Source organism: Castanea sativa, chromosome 2 (assembly GCF_040712315.1).
Source record: "Castanea sativa cultivar Marrone di Chiusa Pesio chromosome 2, ASM4071231v1".
NCBI classification, from domain to species: domain Eukaryota; kingdom Viridiplantae; phylum Streptophyta; class Magnoliopsida; order Fagales; family Fagaceae; genus Castanea; species Castanea sativa.
Genome location: NC_134014.1, coordinates 41,717,297 through 41,737,394, shown reverse-complemented (window position 1 = coordinate 41,737,394; position 20,098 = coordinate 41,717,297). Strand labels below are relative to the sequence as shown.

The following is a 20,098-nucleotide window of genomic DNA, read 5'->3' as shown; positions in this document are numbered from 1 at the left end:
ATTTTTTTTTTTTTTTGAGATAGTAATGTTTTTCAAAGATAAGGATGTAAAATATTTTTTCAGCTCCAAAGAGAGTATTTTTTCTTGATCAATAGAAAATGATTTCAATTTGGCCAAGATTTTTTACTACCCAAATGCCAAAAAATGTCTTGACACCAAAACCAATGGGCCTAAGTCCCAAAGAACAAACACTGGTGCCCTGTGTCTTCACAATGAAAATGACCTAACAAGTAGGCAAGGTTAGCTGCGTGTAAAATAATTGGAAAAAATTATCTTGTACTTCCTGCTTCTTTTTTTTTGAGCTCACATTTTCCATATTGAGATTTGTAATATCGTTTAGGTCAAAAGATGTTACTGAGACCCATATTAGCAAGTGATTAAAATTCCTACTGATGGCTGCATTATTAGTATTACATTCTATCTTTTATTAAAAAATAAAAAAAGCATTACTCAAATGCAGCATTTTGATGACTAAAAATGTTTTCCATGACAAATTGACAATACTTTTTATCACAACTTTTCTTTCCAGGTTGCCGACTTGATCACGCTACTTTGAGTGACCCCTTTAAGATAAAAAAGAAGAATCTGTCAATGTCTATGATTCTATGCGGTAATTCATCTTCTTGTGAAAAGTCAGTATAAGATAATAAAAATGGATTTTCAAACAGCAAACAAAATATTGTTACTTGATAAGATGGTTTGGGCCAAAGACAAACAGTACTCTTTAGTCTTTAGTGAGAATCAGAATATATGGTGTCATTTTGTTGAAACTGCCAAAACAACATAATACTTTCTATATCAGTTATGTGAAAGCATGATAGTTTGGAGCTTTGATCTAGCTCGTTCGTGAGCTACCCATTCAATCATTTATCAAGCCAAACGAAAGGTTTAATTTAAGACGAGTGTTACATTCACAAAATTTCTATAATACTTTCATAAAAAATTTTAGATTGTAAATTATTATTAGTTTTAATAATTAATAAAAACAACCGTTTAAAATTTATTATAAAAATATTGTAGAATTTCTTTTAATTTAAACACTTTCAAGTTCCAAACGCATAGCTAAACTTTCTCCAAGAATGTTAACACATCTTGACGCAGCTAACTACTTCTATATCAAAATAATGCAGAAAAATTCAGGATTAGACGTTTGATCTTTATTATTCACAAGTTGCCTTTTTTCTATTTTCTTTTGCTCTGACATCATTCAGAAGTTGACAAGGCCCGGAAGATAAGTCAAGAGGACAATCTGATTTGATAATTTTGATGAACAGCTATGACATGTTTTGCCAAATACAACAATAATGATGATTATTAAAAAACACAACAGCAATAATGAGATATACTTTCTAAGGGAACCTTCCGCAAAAATAGCTAGCAATTTGAAGAATTCAGAAGCCACCCAGTTGCCTCCCCAATTAAATTTTATTTTTAATTTTTAAAAAGAGTAGAATGGAAAGGAACTAGGTTTGGGAACTGGGATTCATCGAATAGTAATCACCTTTTTCTTTTTGTTTAGTTATTGCAATGTTAACAAGTACCCCCTAGAGCCTTCCCCCCCCCCCCCCCCCTATTCCTTGTTCAATTTGCTTTTATTTTTCTACTATATATTTTTCATTAAATTCAAAAATTGTATGAATCCAAAAGGCTTAAAAGAAAGACGACAATGATTAATGCATAATGGATCACTTGGTTCCTGACCTCCTTCTACCAAGGCCTAATTTGATCTACCACTTTGTTCCCCCTCTTTTCCTTCTACCATTTTTCATAATTAAAAAAAAAAAGATTTTGGATTAAAACAGAGGAAAGTATATACACAAAAGATCACAACTAAGAATTATAAAAAATAATTTTAAGAGGTTGGTTTAATAATTTTAAAAACCTCATTATATTCGTGAGATTCTGTATTGGAAACTATTCCATACCTTGATGAAACTATTCCATACCTTGATGAAAAAAAAAATCAAAAAAACTATTCCATACCATATCTTTTGTCTGTGGGCTCAGAGCGGTACTAAAATCTAAGATTAATTTTCATATCTTCTGTTAGTACTTTAAAAAGAAAGAGGAACGTGCCTGAGTGAGGCACGACGTAACCTACACTAGTGGTGCCTCACCTAGCACTAGCAGGGTCCCCCCAAACGGAAACCCCACAAAAAAAAATACACTAAAAAAAGCTTTCTTCAATAAACTATTTGCCGCATGATAAGAATACAACGTGACACCTAACAATATTCTCTCTTTCTTCTTTTTTTAACTGAGTGATTCAAAATTCAAATGGCGATCAGTGATCTCCGTTTCAACCTTGGAATCAGAATGTCATCACCCAAGCTGCTTTTGTGTTTTTTACTCTTTATTTAACAATATTTTAGGGTTAACAAAAACAATATTTTAGTAATTTAGAGTGATAGATTACGTAAACTGGAAGGAGATCACATATACTTTAAAAAATATATATATTTTTTAGTAATTTGAGAAAGAACAATTAATGTTCATTCTACTTTAATTCTACCGCATTTGAAATGATAAATATATAATACTTTAAATGTTTTAAATGAGAATATGCTTCCTTTTTTTTTTTTTGATAAAAATGAGAATATGCTGGAAAGCCTCTAAAAGCTGTCTTTGATTAAAACATTACCTGAGAATTTTATTTAAACAAGCCGGGTTTTTGTGTGTGTGTGTGTGTGTGTGTGTGTGTGTGTGGGGTTCCTAAACAATTCTGACCCTACAATAGTACAATATATAAATTTACTGAAGTGAGTACACATCACCTTGACTGACCAAAAAAAATTGGTGAGAGGGTGTAAACTTAAACCTCATAAATATAGCTCATTGATGCTGCAGCACCACCATTAGAGCACCCACAACAGATATGGGACATATGCCAAATGCTAAATATTTGGCACATATCTCACACCAAACACCATTTGACCTTATTTAACAAATGTTTTAAATGTCATATTTTTTGCAACATGCCACAGTAGAGTCACAAATTTGCCACGGTACGGTAAGCTGCGGTATATGATTTATTATTATTTTTTCCTCTTTCTCTCTCATATCTCTTTCATCTTCTCCTTCAGCTATTCAATATTCACTGCCTCCATTTCCACTCTCCCATACTCTTTCTTCTTTCCTCTTCCCTTTTACTCTATTCTCTTCCCATTCATGAATATGAGCCACCACCAATTTCCTCTCTACCATCACTGATCTATAAAATCTCCTTCATTGGTTTTTTTCCCCTTTTGTTTGCTCTCTCCTCTCTGTTCTATCTCAAAGTCGCCTATCGGCATGGGTCTGGTTGTGGGTTTGTGATTTTCAATTGTGATTAACGTGGGCATAGGTCTCTGGGTTGTGGGTTTGTGACTTCCGATTGTGATCGGTGTGGGTCTTTGGGTTGTGGGTCTGGATTGTGGGTCTTTGTTTGTTATTCTCAGAGTTGCCGATTCGCTGTTCTATCTCTGAAGGTTTCATGGATGAGCAGATCGGTGGTGGGTAGGTTCGGGTTGTGGGTTATGGCGGTGGGTGGGTTGAGTTTCATGGGTTGTGGGTTATGGCGAATCGGTTGTGATTGTGGCTGTAGGTTATGGCGAATCGGTTGTGATTTTGGTGGTTGTGTTTTTTTTTTTTTTGGGTGATTGTGGCCGCAACAATGTTTGGTTGTTGTTGTAGTTGCTGTTGTTGATGATGAAAATGGGGGAGGAATTTAATATATTATTTTAATGTGGTATAAATATTATTTTAATGTATAGAATTGAAGAATAAAATATTTGATAAATAGGATGTTGTAAAATAATAAAGTAAGGTTTTAGTGTTTTTTTTGCAACATCTACTACGGATGCTCTTACAAGTGATGACAAACTGGGTTCAATCAATTTGGTGACGAACATCTATCAATGGACCCGCCAAGGATGTGGTTTACTAGATATGATAATCTAGGCTATCTTGCTATAACTGGGATTCGTTAGAAGCACAATGGATACAATTATAGTGTGTTTGAAAGTTTAGAGAGAGAGAGAGAGAGAGAGAGAGAGAGAGAGAGAGAGAGAGAGAGAGAGAGAGAGAGAGAGAGAGAGAGAGAGAGAGAGAGAGAGAGAGAGAGAGAGTAAAGGATTCAAGGGAGAAGGAAATTAATAAGAGGTGAAGGAAATTTATCCATTCTATATATTTGGATGTTTTAAAATTATGTTGGGATAAGCGAAATATATATTATATTTTAAAAATATTTAAAATTAATTTCATGTGACCAAAGCCGCCATGGTCTCTGTAAGTGCACAATTGCACCTGGACCCAAGAACAGTTATGGGCTCAGGCCCAATGAGCCTTAAACAATGAAAATTTGTAGAGAGTGGGCTTGAAACCCAGGTTAGAAGTGAGTGAAGATTAAATGACAAACTAAAGATTGCCAGTATTAGGAAACAGCAAAGAGTAATGTAAATAGGTCTCCTCGGACGTATTGCGAGATCTGTTATTATATTATCTCTCTCTCTTTGTCTTTTTTCTTTTTAGGTTACAAACAGTTCCGTCCCTCTTTCTGTTCTAGGTCCTCCCTTAAATACTCTTCTTCTTAATACTTTATACACGTGTTGCCCTCAACTCCTCCCTTAGTATAGATATTTCTTTTCTTAGTGCCTTTGAACAGTAACTAGAAGTTTCCCTTCCACTGTTCAAGTGTCACCTCCCCATTAATGCGGCCTGGGTGGTAGGTGCTGGGTCTTTAATGTGGAGGTAGGCCTTTGTCTTTGTCATTTCTTCAACACGGTGCTTGGGGCATTCAAGGGTTCACCCCTTTTAACCATTGGTCTTGACCGTGTCATTCCCTAACCTGTACCATGAAGTCCCGGGTTCTCTGGTGTCAGTCCGAGGATAAGTTCACCCTCGGCTGAGTCCTCGGACCCTCGGCGCATGGGCCGACCCATAGTATTAACAACTTCCAAACCCAGGGTCAGGTCGGCCTTCCTTAACACGGCCCAAAAGGCCCACGTTCCCATCAGGATCTTTTTACCCCCCACAGTCTCCATATAGGTCCATCCCTAACTAAAGAAGATATCCCTTCTATGTATTTTAACTGTTTATAATATAATAATAGTTTTGCTCTTTTATAATAATCTTAGGTTTAGGTTTTTTATTCAAATACTACCTATTTTTTATAGATATAATATGATTTCAATTTATGAAGGTAAACCACCTACTTCACTAGTTCTGTTTTGGTGTAGTTTATTTTGTTTAGTAAATACGTTGGATAACAGTATATTTGTATTTGTACAATATGAAAAAGTTTTAAATAGGGAAATAGTCTAAATAAGAACAATAAAAAAAGAAAAAAGTATCCGAAAGGGAAAATGGCTGGTATGTTCTTTTAGTAAACACATAAAAAGAGCATTGCTGGCATGCATAATAGAGTTTGGAAGCCAACAGGAAGAAGCCATAACGTGGTCAAACTTTTAATTTAAAGTTAAACTCAACGGGATAAGGTTTGGAGTTATTAGTTTATTATAGTTTGAAAATCAACATACGTAATTGCTAGCTAATAAGCCTCAAGTGGATCTCAAAAAAAAAAAAAAGTGTCAAGTGGAGGTGCAAAAAAAAAAAAAAAAAAAAAATCAAATATTTGACAACGAGCAGATCAATCGGATGATTCAACTAGGAACCAAAAAAGTGTGAACAAGAAGCAGTCAGTCGCTGACATAGCCAACGTTAACGTTACTTTTAAAGTCATCACATTATTTTTTTTATTAAAAAAAAAAAACTAACGAAAAAGACACTCTTTGGTTGTACAAAAAAGAATCTAACCCAACTGGCTTCTGACCTCGACCAGTTCTGTTTTGTCATCTCCCTTATATAATTGTAACACCGTGCACAACTTCTTCCTCCATTGTAAGTTGTAACTTCCAATTTCTTTGATCAAATAATGGCGTCTCGGTTCAATCTCATAGTTGTGTTGTCACTTTGTCTTAGTTTGTGCCTCTTCCCAACTCCAACGGCTAGTCTACAGCAAAATTACTATGCCAACATCTGTCCAAATGTGGAAAACATTGTTAGAGACGCTGTCAAAAAGAAATTTAATCAAACGTTTGTTACTGTTCCTGCAACCATTCGTCTCTTTTTTCATGATTGCTTTGTCCAGGTAAATATGTATTTCAGTGCTATAAGAACAAAGTTTTTTTTCTTTGTTTATTTGTGGTAAAGTTTGACTAAATATTACATATGCTATATATTACATGGGTTTTAAAATTAGTGCATTGTGTTTTGTTCTATATGATAGGGTTGTGATGCTTCGGTGATAATAGCATCCACTGCAAATAACACGGCGGAGAAAGATAACCCTGACAATCTCTCATTAGCCGGAGATGGATTCGACACCGTCATCAAAGCCAAGGCGGCTGTTGATGCTGTACCAAACTGCACTAATAAGGTTTCGTGCGCTGATATTCTAGCAATGGCGACCCGAGATGTCATTGCACTGGTTTGTTCACCATTCTTACTTCACTACATTTTTTCTTAACAATATTCTACATATACAAATGTATATATTTTGCACTAGTTGTATTAGTGTATTGTAAGTTTTAAGCAGAAATGGTCGTTGTTTGTTATATATTTTTTGTGTAGTCTGGTGGGCCTTCATATGCGGTTGAATTGGGAAGATTGGATGGGCTAGTTTCAACAGCTGCAAGTGTAAACGGAAAGCTGCCACAGCCAACCTTCAATTTGAATCAGCTCAATGCTTTGTTTGCTGCTAATAGGCTCTCTCAAACGGACATGATCGCGCTCTCAGGTATGACACAATTAACGTTGATTTTGTCCAGTGGATCACACATACACACACGTGAAAGGATTGCGTGGGTCCAGTTGACTGGAACAGTGTTCTCTCGTGATGGGGTTGTTGATGTTCTTGGCAATCACTGAGATATTATTATTATCTTACTGACACCATAAATTTTCAAATTTTCTTAATGATATATTTACTGACATAATAGATTACAACATGTGCATTTATATCATTAAATTGTATACTTGTTATAACTGCCGATACAAATGTTCTAAATTTTTTTATACCCACCAAACATGACTATGTAATTTGTTATACCCATAGACTAATCACATATATTTAATTTCAACTATAGCTATTACAAGTTAACCCATGAGGTCCTGAGGTTGGCCTAGTTATTGGTTTTATTATCATCCTTTGTTGCCAATTCGTACATAAATCCAACCATTTTAATGTTTCATCTGGTGACAAGTCTATATTACTAAGTTACATACTTTCATGTAACTAAGCGATGAGTAACCACCCCATGAGAACATGATGTGTTTGGGACAAATATATTACACCCAACTAAATTTCACAATTTATAGAATTCTCCTATCATATGTGTCTAAGCAACACACATGATATTGCTGCCTGCATATGCAAAATTAAAGTCTAATATGAACCATCATCACAAATTCACAAAGCTCATAGATTTTATATTTGCTGTGTTTTTGCAGCGGCTCACACGGTTGGATTCTCTCATTGTAGCAAGTTTGCTAACCGGATCTACAATTTCAGCACTAAGAATCCGGTGGACCCGACACTAAACAAGTCATATGCGACCCAACTTCAAGGAATGTGCCCGCAAAATGTGGACCCCAGGATCGCTGTTAATATGGATCCAAACACGCCTCAGACCTTTGATAATATGTACTTCAAGAATCTTCAGCAACGCATGGGCCTTTTCACCTCCGATGAAGTCCTCTTTACAGACAGCAGGTCCAGGCCCACAGTTAATGCATGGGCCTCAAATTCCACAAACTTCCAAAAAGCCTTTGTCACTGCAATTACCAAGCTGGGTCGGGTCGGAGTCAAAACGGGTAGCAATGGGAATATTCGTCGTGATTGTGCTGTTTTCAATTGAAAAAATTAAATTAAATTATTTTTTTTGCTAAACCAATTGAGAAAATTAATAAAACCAAAAAAAAAAAAAAAAACGAAAAAAGAAATTAAAATGTGAGTCAAGAGTCAAGACTCGAGATCGAGACGTAAGAAAATCTTGCTGGCAAGCATTATTTTGTACACCAATATTTCCCTTTCAATGTAATTGATTGACATTTGATTTGTTTTTCTTTTAATATATATTTAACATCACAGCTCATCTTGGGACAACAAAAATATACAGTATTGTATTAATCAATCACTGCTCTAATAATTGAAGAAACATCTAAGATGGTTTTCATTAACTTCGTGCGTAAGACTTTGAACATCTTGTTAATTATGATCAATGGTTTTGTTTGTGAACCCCACGTCAAAATCATTTTCTCTATGTTTGATTTGTTAAGGTTGTTCATTGTTGCAGGTCATTAACTTTATCTATCTTCTAAAAAATACGTGCAGCCTTTATAAAGATAGATGTTGAGTGAGGGAGAGGGATAAAACAAGGTCCTCTGAACCATAAACAATGAGAAACCGCAATAAATACTATTATTATTAAGCTATCATTTGTTTTAGCTAATATGAGACTATCATTTTAATCTTATATTTGTGCTGACCTAACCAACAATACCCTTTTAATATAAGTTCATGCATTATGGACATAATATTTTCATTGGTAATTTTATAATTATTGAAATGATAAGTTGCAATAAAGTGGAGTGATAGACTAAAGAACGTAGCTTATAGGGCAGCATTGCGCCAAATTTGTCAAATTACTATGGTCCTTAAATCCTTGGTTGAGGCCTATAGCACAAAATGTTACTTCCAAATCCAATCATTCCGAAAGAATTACCTAACAGAAGGAAAATAAAAAATAAAAGATGCTCACCATGATTTTTATTTTTTATATTTTCGGTTCAAATGTCTAGTCTCCAAATAAACAAATAAAAATGACATTATCCGTGTTAATGCTACCAAAGTGTTGTCTTGGAGCTTGGAAAGGAAAAACTGTATTATTTATATATAGAAATATGCTTATGGCATTATACAAGAATTTTGCACCGAGCTATCTTTGCTTTTGTAAAGTGTGCATAATTTGCTCTTCTAAAACCCATGAAAAAATCAGTGCAAGGGTGTCTATATTTTCCAGTTTATAGCTCATTTTTAGCTTCTTTGTTAAATTATAGCTCTAGGAGTTGATGATTGTAGTTTTGTTACAGCTTGAAAGGTTGTAACTTGTAAGTATTATCTTCGTACTGCTTTGCTAATAAGTATTAATCATGATTTGTATCTTACAGACTGTTTTTTAAATCTATGCCCATGCGTATTAGTAATTTAGTAACTGTAATATAATATAAATTTTTTTAAGAAGAATAAAATTTTTAGTTTAATGATTTATATACTCCTAGAGTTCTAGTTCTTAATACTTCTTTGTTTTTTTATTTTTTATTTTATATATATATATTTTTTAATATGATAGTCATAATAAAAATATAACATTTGAACTCTAAATTTTTTTTTTTTTTTTTTTTTTTTTTGCATCAGCTTTTAGTTTTTAGTTTTTTGTCTTTATATATAGCTTTTTAAAATTTTAATTTTTTTCATCTTTTCTTACATTTTCAAATTTTTTCAAATTACAAATATACTTTAGTACATTTCAACAAAATTTTTTAATAAAAACTATTTTTTTTAATAAAAACTAATTCAAACATACGCTTAATATTGCTTGTTTGACTATTTACATTTCGTCACTGTTCTGTACCTACCACTGCTGACCACTGCACTAGAATCCATCACGTGGAAGTGCTCACTGCCCACCGATTTCTAGTTCAATGTTTTATCTTTTATGATTCATACACGAGAAAATTCCAAAATATAAATAATATGGCTCGAAATCAGACGCCTCCTTGGCTCAGTATCTTTTGGACCAATTAGTCAGGCAACGAACGGATTCATTCTCAAAAGTAATAATAAATTAATATTTACATTATTCCCTTTGAAGCAATTGGCCACCGATTGTCTGAAGTAACTTCTCCCCTAGAGATTTACTACTTGTGTTTAGATTTTATTTGTTGGTTCCGTTTTCATACAATGAATTAATGGTTGTTTTTTTAGTTTTTACACTATTCTCAAAAAAAAAGAAAAAGATTATTTTCACATTAATAATGTGTTTGAATTGAGAGGAAATGAGAGGAAGTAAAGTAAAGTAAATAAGAATGAGTGTGTCTTATTCTTTTTATAAACTAATTTGATAATAGAGAATGAAAATTTAAATCTTAGTTGTTTTTATTGAAAATATAAAAAGTTATCAACTAATTGAAAGGCTCAGTTTGTTACGCCTTAATTTATAATTTAAACTATTTCTTTTTCTAGGTACAATATTTTTATAAAAAAAACAATATAACCAAACCCAAGTTATTTCTATAAAAGAAGGTAAAATGTCTAACACACTCGTTGACGTCAATATCCGTAAAAAAAAAAGTCCATATCTTATAGTATGAAATTGAATGTAAAAAAGAAAAAGTGCATGACTATCATTGCCCATAAAAGAAACAGTAATGTGGATGAAACAGAGGAAACATCATTTGTCTTTTTTAATAATATTCATTTTGCATTTGACTAATAATAACAATGTCCGAATTTTTTAACCTCCATATAATCATGATTTTGGAATCTTAATTGCGATCTCCGAAAGTGAGCGTGGCTGGCATGTTCTTTAGCGAGTAAATAAAGAGCATGGCTGCATAAGGGAATTCCCATATGAGCCGTGACTTGCTTTCTAAATTCTTCTTGGTGGGCCTGTATTCATCGCTTTTTGGTCATTAGACCTCACCCACCCTTTTTCTCTCTTTGAGAATACTACCCTTTGGAGTTTGGACCACGTGAAGGTTTTTTTTTAAAAATTTTTAAATTTTTTATTTTATGGGCACAAGCCACATACAAAGACCACGTTTGGGATTTAAAGTTTTAACTCAAATATTTGGAATTTTGGACGATATAGTATTTATGGATAAGATGAGGCGGCTATACGTTAAGAAAGGCAACAATAATATCACAATCAAGCTCACCATAATAATAATAATAATAATAAAATTCTTGGCTAGCTGTAGGGAAGCTTGTTATTCAAATATTGCTTCAACTTGTGATAATATACCTCTTCTTTTTTTCCTGAGTATGAAAATGAATGTAAAAAAGAAAAAGTGCAAGACCATCATTGCCCATAAAAGAAACAGTAATGTGGATGAAACAGAGGAAACATCATTGTCTTTTTTAATAATATTCATTTTTCATTTGACTAATAAGTATCACGTCCGGGTTTTTTAACCTCCATAATCGTGATTTTGGAATCTTACGATCTTCGAACGTGAGCGTGGCTGGCATGTTCTTTAGCGAGTAAATAAAGAGCATGGCTGCATAAAGGAATACCATATGAGCAGCCGTGACGTGCATTCTAAGTTCTTCTTGGTGGGCTTGTATTCGCTTTTTGGTCAGTATACCTCACCCACCCTTTTTCTCTTTGAGAATACACGTAGTATTCTCAAAGAGAAAAAGGGTGGGTGAGCTTTGGGCTTTGGACCACGTGAGCTTCTTCTTTTTTTAGGGGGCACAAGCCATAAAGACCACGTTTGGGACTCAAAGTTTTAACTCAAATATTTGGAATTCTGGATTATCATTTTTTTTTTTTTTTTTTGCAATTATGGCCGATATAGTAGTTATGGATAAGATGATATGAGGCGGCTATACGTTAAGAAAGGCAACAATAATATCACAATCAAGCCCACCATTTGAATGATAATTATAATATTAATAATAATAATAAAATTCTTGGCTAGCTGTAGGGAAGCTTGTTATTTAAATGCTTCAACTTGTGACAATATACCTCTTCTTTTTTTCCTAGTTGTGACCACATTTCCACTTCTATATATATATATCCCTTTCACTCCAACCATTTATTCAAAGCCTCTCATATATACATTCTATAAATCTCTTTCATCTTCTCTCCCTCTCTTCTATATTGAAAAATCAAAACTTTGGAAACTTTGGGGTTTGGCCAATCAAACATGGTTCGGTTCATTCTAATAGCTGTGTGGTCACTTTCCCTAGGTTTGAGCCTCTACCCTTACATGGCATCAGCTCAGCTAAAACAAAACTACTATGCCAATATCTGCCCCAATGTTGAAAACATTGTTAAAAATGTTGTTCAAAAGAAATTTCAACAAACTTTTGTCACAGTTCCTGCAACCCTTCGTCTTTTTTTCCATGATTGTTTTGTCCAGGTAACACAAAAAAAACAAAAGCAGTCTTTGTTAAATCTAACCATCCCCATTTCTATCTCCATTTTTGTATTTTGTTGTTGAAGTCATAGGTATATATAACATCAAAATCTCAACTTTTGTTTCATGTTTAATTTTGTTGTAGGGTTGTGATGCCTCAGTAATTATACAATCCACTGGAAGCAACAAGGCCGAGAAGGATCACCCTGATAATCTTTCTTTAGCTGGAGATGGATTTGACACTGTGATCAAAGCCAAGGCCGCAGTTGATGCTGTCCCAAGCTGCAAAAATAAGGTCTCATGTGCTGATATTCTCGCTATGGCAACCAGGGATGTCGTTGCATTGGTTGGTTCACCATTCTCATTGAATACTACAGTAGTTTCTTAAATTTCTTGGTCATTTTTGCGACTTGGACAAGTTGCTATTTTGTACTATGACTAGGTGTTGATTGCTGGTATCTTCTACTCTTCTTAATGATAAGATGGTAACTAATAATAATGATGATTGACATTGAGGCAGGCTGGTGGGCCTTCATATGCGGTTGAGTTAGGAAGATTGGATGGTCTGGTCTCAAAAGCTACAGATGTTGAAGGGAAGCTACCTCAGCCAACCTTTAATTTGAACCAGCTCAATTCCATGTTTGCTGCCCATGGACTCTCCCAAACCGATATGATTGCTCTCTCAGGTAACGCGGCCCCACGCTCCCAATCATTGTGTCATTGCGTTTCCTAGTTGAGTGTACACCATAGGGAGGTATACTATAATCATAAACTATCTTATAACATTTTTATAAATTATTGATATGGTAAATTTTTATTAATTTTTCTTAACATCATTTACTATATCAGCAATTTGTAAAAAAAATTGTAGTTTTAATATTTTCCACATAAGTTAAATGAGAAAATATAGTAACACAAACTATTTCACAAATTTTTTTGCCACATCTATGATGTAACAAAGTGTGAGAGATATATAAAAAATTATAGGGCCATAATTAAATGGTAGGTAGTCATTTATAATCTACCAAGTCAGAATTGTAGTAAAAAAGTTGTGAAATAACTTGTGATCCTATAACTAGAGTAGATATACTTACAAGTAGTAATTATTTAGTACTTGGGTAAGATAGGATTTAATTTATTTGTTATCTTTTTTTTTTTAAATAAAGAGTGTTATATCCACAATATTTTTACAACAAATCATAAGTGGTAAATTATTATTGGTTCTAATTTGAATTTACAACATAAATTACTTTTTTGCCCACTTATAACAACCCACAACTTAAAATTTGTTGTGAAAATATTATGTACATAACATTTTCTTTTTTAATTCATTGAAAGTACATGGGTTAATTCCCTTAACCGATACGTACTACAAAAAGCATATAAGAGAGACCTCAATTGACACCAGAAATTGAGCTTTTGCAAAGCATTATTTATCATGAATTTATGATGCATGAACATGAACTATGATCAAGTTTCTTAGTATTTTTATCTCAAAAAAAAAAAAGTTTCTTAGTATTTCTTAGTGTAATACTAAAAAAACCGATTGAATTTTAATTTTGGTACAGGTGCGCATACCCTTGGATTCTCACACTGTAATAAGTTTGCGAACCGGATTTACAATTTCAGCCCTCAAAACACAGTGGACCCCACGTTGAACAAAGACTATGCTAGCCAGCTACAAGCAATGTGTCCCAAGAATGTGAACCCATTAATAGCCATCAACATGGACCCAACTACACCCAGAACCTTTGATAACGTATATTACAAGAATCTTCAACAAGGCAAAGGACTTTTCACCTCGGACCAAATACTCTTCAGTGATACCAGGTCTAGGCCCACAGTTAATACTTGGGCAAGTAACTCCGCTTCTTTCCAAAATGCTTTTATCACTGCCATGACCAAGCTGGGCCGGGTCGGAGTCAAGACTGGAAAGAATGGGAATATTCGTAGTGATTGTGCTGCTTTTGATTGAGAATACTATACCCGGAAAATTCCAAGTGTAAAAGACCAAAGCTAAATGGTAGTATATTATATATTATATTATTATTATAGGAAGCACAACAGATCAGCATTATCAATTTGTAATTTAATTTGCAATTTAAACACTAGTTGTTGTGTGGAATAATCAATAATGCAATATTGGAATGGAAGGCATGGTGGGCTTGAATTCATTGAACAATCTTTTTCTGCTTATTCCTTTTATTTATTTATTTTCTGTTCTTACTTATCTAACATGGGAAATAAAAAAGGGAACACGACACGTTTAAAGAGTGTATGGATTCAGTGGACCTATTTCCAAAACATGTTCCAAAGGTATCAATGGTTAGAGTTGCTGTCTGCTGCTGAGAAGGCTGACTGTATTTGAACAATTTGTACTACGTTGGCAAGGTTAGTAAAAGTCTGAATGACAGCTCGAAGTATTGGCAGCACGTTAAATAATGTACACTCAAATTATTTCTCCAAACAAAAATGACAGAAGCCTTCCCTAGACGTGACAAAAAAAATATTAAAATATTTTTGTTAATTTTGTGCATATATACTGGTTTTATTGTCATAGAGTCAAAGAGCTCGACTCAAAGCCAATGTCACGAGGTCTGATATTTCAAAATTATTTGGATCCTTGTTAAGGTGCATTCATTACGATATGAAGGATGCTTACTTTTTTTTTTTTTTGGAAAGCCCCATTTCAAAATGCTTATTAACCAGTCATTTTCTTTTCGCAAAAAAAAAAAAAAAAAAACCCAGTCATTTTCTTTCATTAATGTCCTATTTAATATGCAATTACAATTAGGCACCCATGTTGAAAATTCAAAGATTTATCATCAAACATTTATGTCTGCACATAAATACACCCAACTTCTTCTCCTAAATGAAGAAAAAAAAAATTAATCTCGTAGTGAGACCGAGACCATGTCGTCATGTGCACGGAGACATGCATCAAAATCTGTCAAATTAATTGATGTCATGGTCAAGTACAGTTACAATCACGCTTAACTCGTTTAATCAGTCCACAATTACAAGCTTCGGAAAAGTATAGGAAGTAGAACTGATGAAAATGTTGTACTTGTACCTAAATAAAATCACATTTTCGTCAATTAAAGTTGCATGTTACTGTTTTTTTTTTTGGTTGGAGAATAGGATACACATGATGAAGATCTCGCCGGGAAAGAAGAAAGCCTTACAACTTATCTCAAATAATAAGAGGATGAGACAAACATCACATGGCAGCACGTTGTTAGAAATCAAAATCAATCCCAATCAACGAAACTAGAGTTGTCCATAGCTGGGCCGAGTGCTACTGTTTTTTCATGATTTGTCCATGTAGAATTGTACACACTGTACAGTACCCAATGGAAATTGCTTTGGACACACGAAACGAATCATTCATCACCTTTTCACCGAACAGTTTTTCCAAGCCAAAAAATCTAATATCAAAAAAAAAAAAAAAAAACACAATTTTTTGCCTAACTCTGATTGATGGATAAAAAGTCAAATGGCTAGCAATAGTCTACCATGTAAGAAAATTGTGGCAAAATCTGTGAATTCGTATAGAGGCCATGTAAAGAAAGTTATGATAAAAACTGTGAGTTTGTTTGTAGAGTTAGAGAACTCCGAGCAACTAGCAAGTAGCAACTTAAAACTTTTTGCTTTTCATTTTAACGCTTTCCAGTTTCCACAAGTATATTCTCGTTTTAACTGCTTTTGTGAAGCAAAAAAATGCAGATGAGCTTACAAGAAAATGGGCCTGCGGTCCAGCTCAAAGCAGGACTTTGTAATTTTTGAAAGGTCGACCTTCAGCTTATGCTGTCTTATTGTTATCTTATGACTTCGGGTCGTTTTGGGTTTGTACTATTATTAGCTTTGTCCTTAAGTGTCCTTCTGATGTTTACTTGGTGAATTTCTTGTTACAAAAATAATAAAATAAAAATTTAATGTCATGCTTTTCTATTTGAAATGTCTTAAACTATTATTAACTTTTTTTAAATCTGAAATTTCTTAGTACTTCTTCAATTTCTATATTACATACACTTTTTTTTCCCAGAAAGACCAGATTTTTTTATTAAAAACCGTGCCACTTTCAGTTAAAAATCACTATATTGATACCATCTCATAATATTTAATTTAAATTAAAACATTTATTTAGAATGAAAGGTGACCATGTGGATAGAAAAGTTTGGAGAAAAACCCTTCAAATTACTTCTATATATTTCCCATATATTTTTATTAAATGTGAATTTTAAAAATATAATCATTGTATTGCATATTCTTATTATATCCTCCATGTTTGCAAAATTTTAAAAAGATTAAGTATTAAAGCTATGCCATCAATTAAATGTTTAAATTTCAAGCTTTTTTTGGGTCTAAAATGATGTACAAAAAATAAATTTATTAATTAAATAGTAAATAACATTCAATTTGAATAAAATTTGACATACACATTAAGAACATAGATAACTTACAATATAGCAGTTAGATTTTCAAAATTCACATCAAATAAAAAATTATATGAAGAGTTTTATTTGAATAAAATTTGACATACACATTAAGAACATAGATAACTTACAATATAACTGTTAGGTTTTTAAAACTCACATTAAATAAAAGTAAATGGGTCCGGTTAATGTGTACCCTAAGGGCATACATTAACCCATCTATTTTTGGAAAAATTTTCTCGAGAATTGAAAAAGCTGTCAGAACTTTTTCAATTTTCGAGAAATTTTTTCTAAAAATGATAAATTATTGTATGCCCTAAAGGCACACATTAGCAAAATCCTAAATAAAAAAAGTATACAAAGAGTTTGATCACCAGACAAAACTTGTCCACAAGAATATGACATAAGGATATGACATGAAACTTTGATGTGCCAGCCCAGCCATCCGTAAGTGCGGCACTTATAGATGTCAAAGACTCAGGTACCTCGAATTCAGTCATTCAATATTCACAGCCCCACACTTCACAAATACAAATGATATTCCCTACTACGATCTTGAATGAAAGACGCGCACTGATTGTCTGACCACAGTGTGTGAAAAACAATCCGGAGTTTTTCGAAAGGTGAAAACTTTACAAAGTTAAAAGTAAATTACTAAATTAGTGCCATATATTAACTGTTATTCACTTTGGATCACGCTCAAATTCTTAAGAAAGCAAAGCTTAACCTGGTAATCTACTGGTATCCCTTTGAATTCAAAGCAGAAGCTGTCTCCAATGCACCTTCAATGACAAGATTTCCTGCATTAAATTTCAAATAGAAAGTGAGTCAATTGTAAAAGTTAAAAGAATTTCCAATCAATGACATTTTCCATTGTTAGCAACAGGCATATGGAACAAGCAAAAAGCCTTCAAAATTAGACTGTTCACTCCTGTAATATTCCATTGACAAATTCTTTTTCCCCGACAGAAATAAGCAGAAAAGAGGTGGAACAAGAAGTACAACACCCTATTGAAAATGATTGAGACTCACAGTTATGAATACATGCACAAACTATTTGCAAACACAAAGTAGAGCAAACAAACTAATTAGATGAAACAAAAGTGTTTCCAATTGCAAAAGTGGTATATGGCAGCAACTCAAAAATGAATTACAAGAAAAGTAAATTATATCACGAAGAAGAACAAGAGAAGGAGACTCCTAGTAAACATGATAGTTCTTACTGGAAGCACTATTTCATAACAATTTAACACTGGGAGAAGGAAAAAAAAGGGGGGGAAAGGACTGTAGAACTTATAAATATAGTTCTTGAATGCTTCTCCATTTCTCTCTCCCTGTCATTTCCCCAGCAAGTTAACTTCAATGAATGAATTTTATCCAAGAAAACATAATTAAGGACCAATTTCAAGGAGGGGAAAAAAAAGAACTGAAAAGCAAAGGAAAATCAGAACGGGCAAACCCTTCTATAACAGAAGGATACCAGCTTTACAGAAATGGTCTAGATGAATCGCTTCCAAGAAAAATCTAGACGAATAAACCCCTGATGAAATACCTAGCACAGTGGGATAAGATACCACATATTAATGGCTTGATAAGTACGTCACACAGTATTGAGAATATGGGAAAAGAACAAAAGTTTGGTTATATATATAGAGACAAACTTCTTTGCAAGCCATGCTACAGAAGATTTGTTCTAAACAAATCTTTGCATCATTGCAAGTCCCATTCCATTAATTGGAAAGACAACAGCAACAAACCAGACTGTTAGACCAAGAACATTACAATCCAAAGCTTAATAAGACTTGAAAACTCTCCATTTCAATAGTAGACCAACCAGAAAACCCATTATTACTCCAGATTCTATCCGTCTTTTTTTCACTAGAAATCATATATGTACCCAGTGGATTTTGAACCGCTACATCATCCTCCACCTTGCTCTTACAAGAGGAGTAGATGTCATTTGAGCATTTGAACTAGACCTTGTTGGCCTCCTCTCATTTATTTACTTTTTAGCAACCCAACACTTTTAATCATGGTGCGAACATAGGAGTAAGACATATAATAACAGAGAAAAGAAAATTGAAGCGTACTAGCATTGAAAATTACAGAAAAGAAACTCATTTTAAATGTAAAATAAATGGCTCACTACCATACCAACTTTCCTCATAGTTGCACTTTGCTTGTAATGGCTTCCTTTTGGTCTATGGGTTCATTATGTAATCACCAACCTGCCAACAAAGAAGAGAGAGCAGACATAAATGGGTACCCAATCATGACTCTGGTTTTTCTTATACAATACCTTGTGGCACTTCCATTGCAGTGAAGTTCGGTCTTCTCTACAGTCTCAGATTGATGCTGTGCAGCAATGTTCTTTGCAGGTGTATCTTAAAGTGAATACTTTCAGTATCAGCACATCTAAGTTCTAAATAAATAACAAATGTATAATGAAGCATCACTGGATTACCAATATCCATAATTTTTTTTTTCATATGTGATTACTAATTTCTGTATTGATCCTTAGATTAACGTCCATAGTGTACAACAGTAATATATATATATATATATTATTTGTTATTACTTTTCATTAAAATAGAAAACAGTAAAAGATTTCTGTCCTCCCTGATTACCATAAACAGCAGAAATATTTTTAATATCAATCCAAAAAATAATAAGAGCTAATCCAATAGAGGGAAAATTCCATCCTACAACTATATAGGACCACCTTCTCAAAAAAAAAAAAAAAAAAACTAAATAGGACCAAGGTGACCGAATGTCAACTGCTTAATCGTCTAGACCTAGACATGCAAGCACAATAAGACCACCAATTTTGTGTAGTGAAATTCAGGTAGACACCATTCCACCACCAAGATATTTGTTTTACTTCATAAATACAACAGGCACAAGAATCTAAAACCAGACATCTTCCAAATGTTTATGACTTTTTGTCCCTCCACATCTGATGTTCAAGTTTCAGCACACCCAAAACGTCCATTACTTGCTACCTGCATCATCACCAAGGATGGCTTTGCCCCTCTGGGTTTCTTTTATCCATTTTTCTGATCCTTTGCGTATTTTAATATTCTATAATTTTAATTTTTGGACCCGCCCCCCCCCCCCCCCGGTTGACCTCAAGAGAGGCAGAGAAGAGGGCTGGAGATTTACAAGGGCACAAATAATTGTGCCTTCTGTACAGTGACAGAATATATATATATATATATATATAATTATTATTATTATTATGATCTGTAATTAGTTATACACTCACCCAATTAATTTTGAACCTACAACCTTACCCTCCACTTTGGCAATTTAGGTGTAAGGCTTTCATCCTTAACTTCTTCAACATAATTGCTCTGCATATTCGTGAGTGTCTGAGTGCGCGCGCGCGCGTGTGTGTGTGTGAGAGAGAGAGAGAGAGAGAATCAAATACTAAATAAGTTGAATAACAATTGCCACAAAGAGCAGTCAATTGGATCTCA

General features: G+C 33.6%; 2 protein-coding genes across 2 annotated transcripts; both read left to right on the top strand.

The window, feature by feature from the left end:
• Window positions 1–5,840: 5,840 nt before the first annotated feature.
• On the top strand, window positions 5,841–7,976 carry LOC142625693 (peroxidase 73-like). Its single transcript, XM_075799377.1, has 4 exons — window positions 5,841–6,127; window positions 6,266–6,466; window positions 6,610–6,775; window positions 7,489–7,976. Exons 1-4 carry the CDS (start codon window positions 5,912–5,914, stop codon window positions 7,893–7,895), a joined length of 990 nt encoding a protein of 329 aa, XP_075655492.1. The 5' UTR covers window positions 5,841–5,911; the 3' UTR covers window positions 7,896–7,976.
• A 3,815-nt stretch (window positions 7,977–11,791) lies between these two features.
• Window positions 11,792–14,365, top strand: LOC142625809 (peroxidase 73-like). The gene is made up of 4 exons (XM_075799533.1): window positions 11,792–12,186; window positions 12,329–12,529; window positions 12,704–12,869; window positions 13,752–14,365. Exons 1-4 carry the CDS (start codon window positions 11,971–11,973, stop codon window positions 14,156–14,158), a joined length of 990 nt encoding a protein of 329 aa, XP_075655648.1. The 5' UTR covers window positions 11,792–11,970; the 3' UTR covers window positions 14,159–14,365.
• The last annotated feature ends 5,733 nt before the right edge of the window (window positions 14,366–20,098 follow it).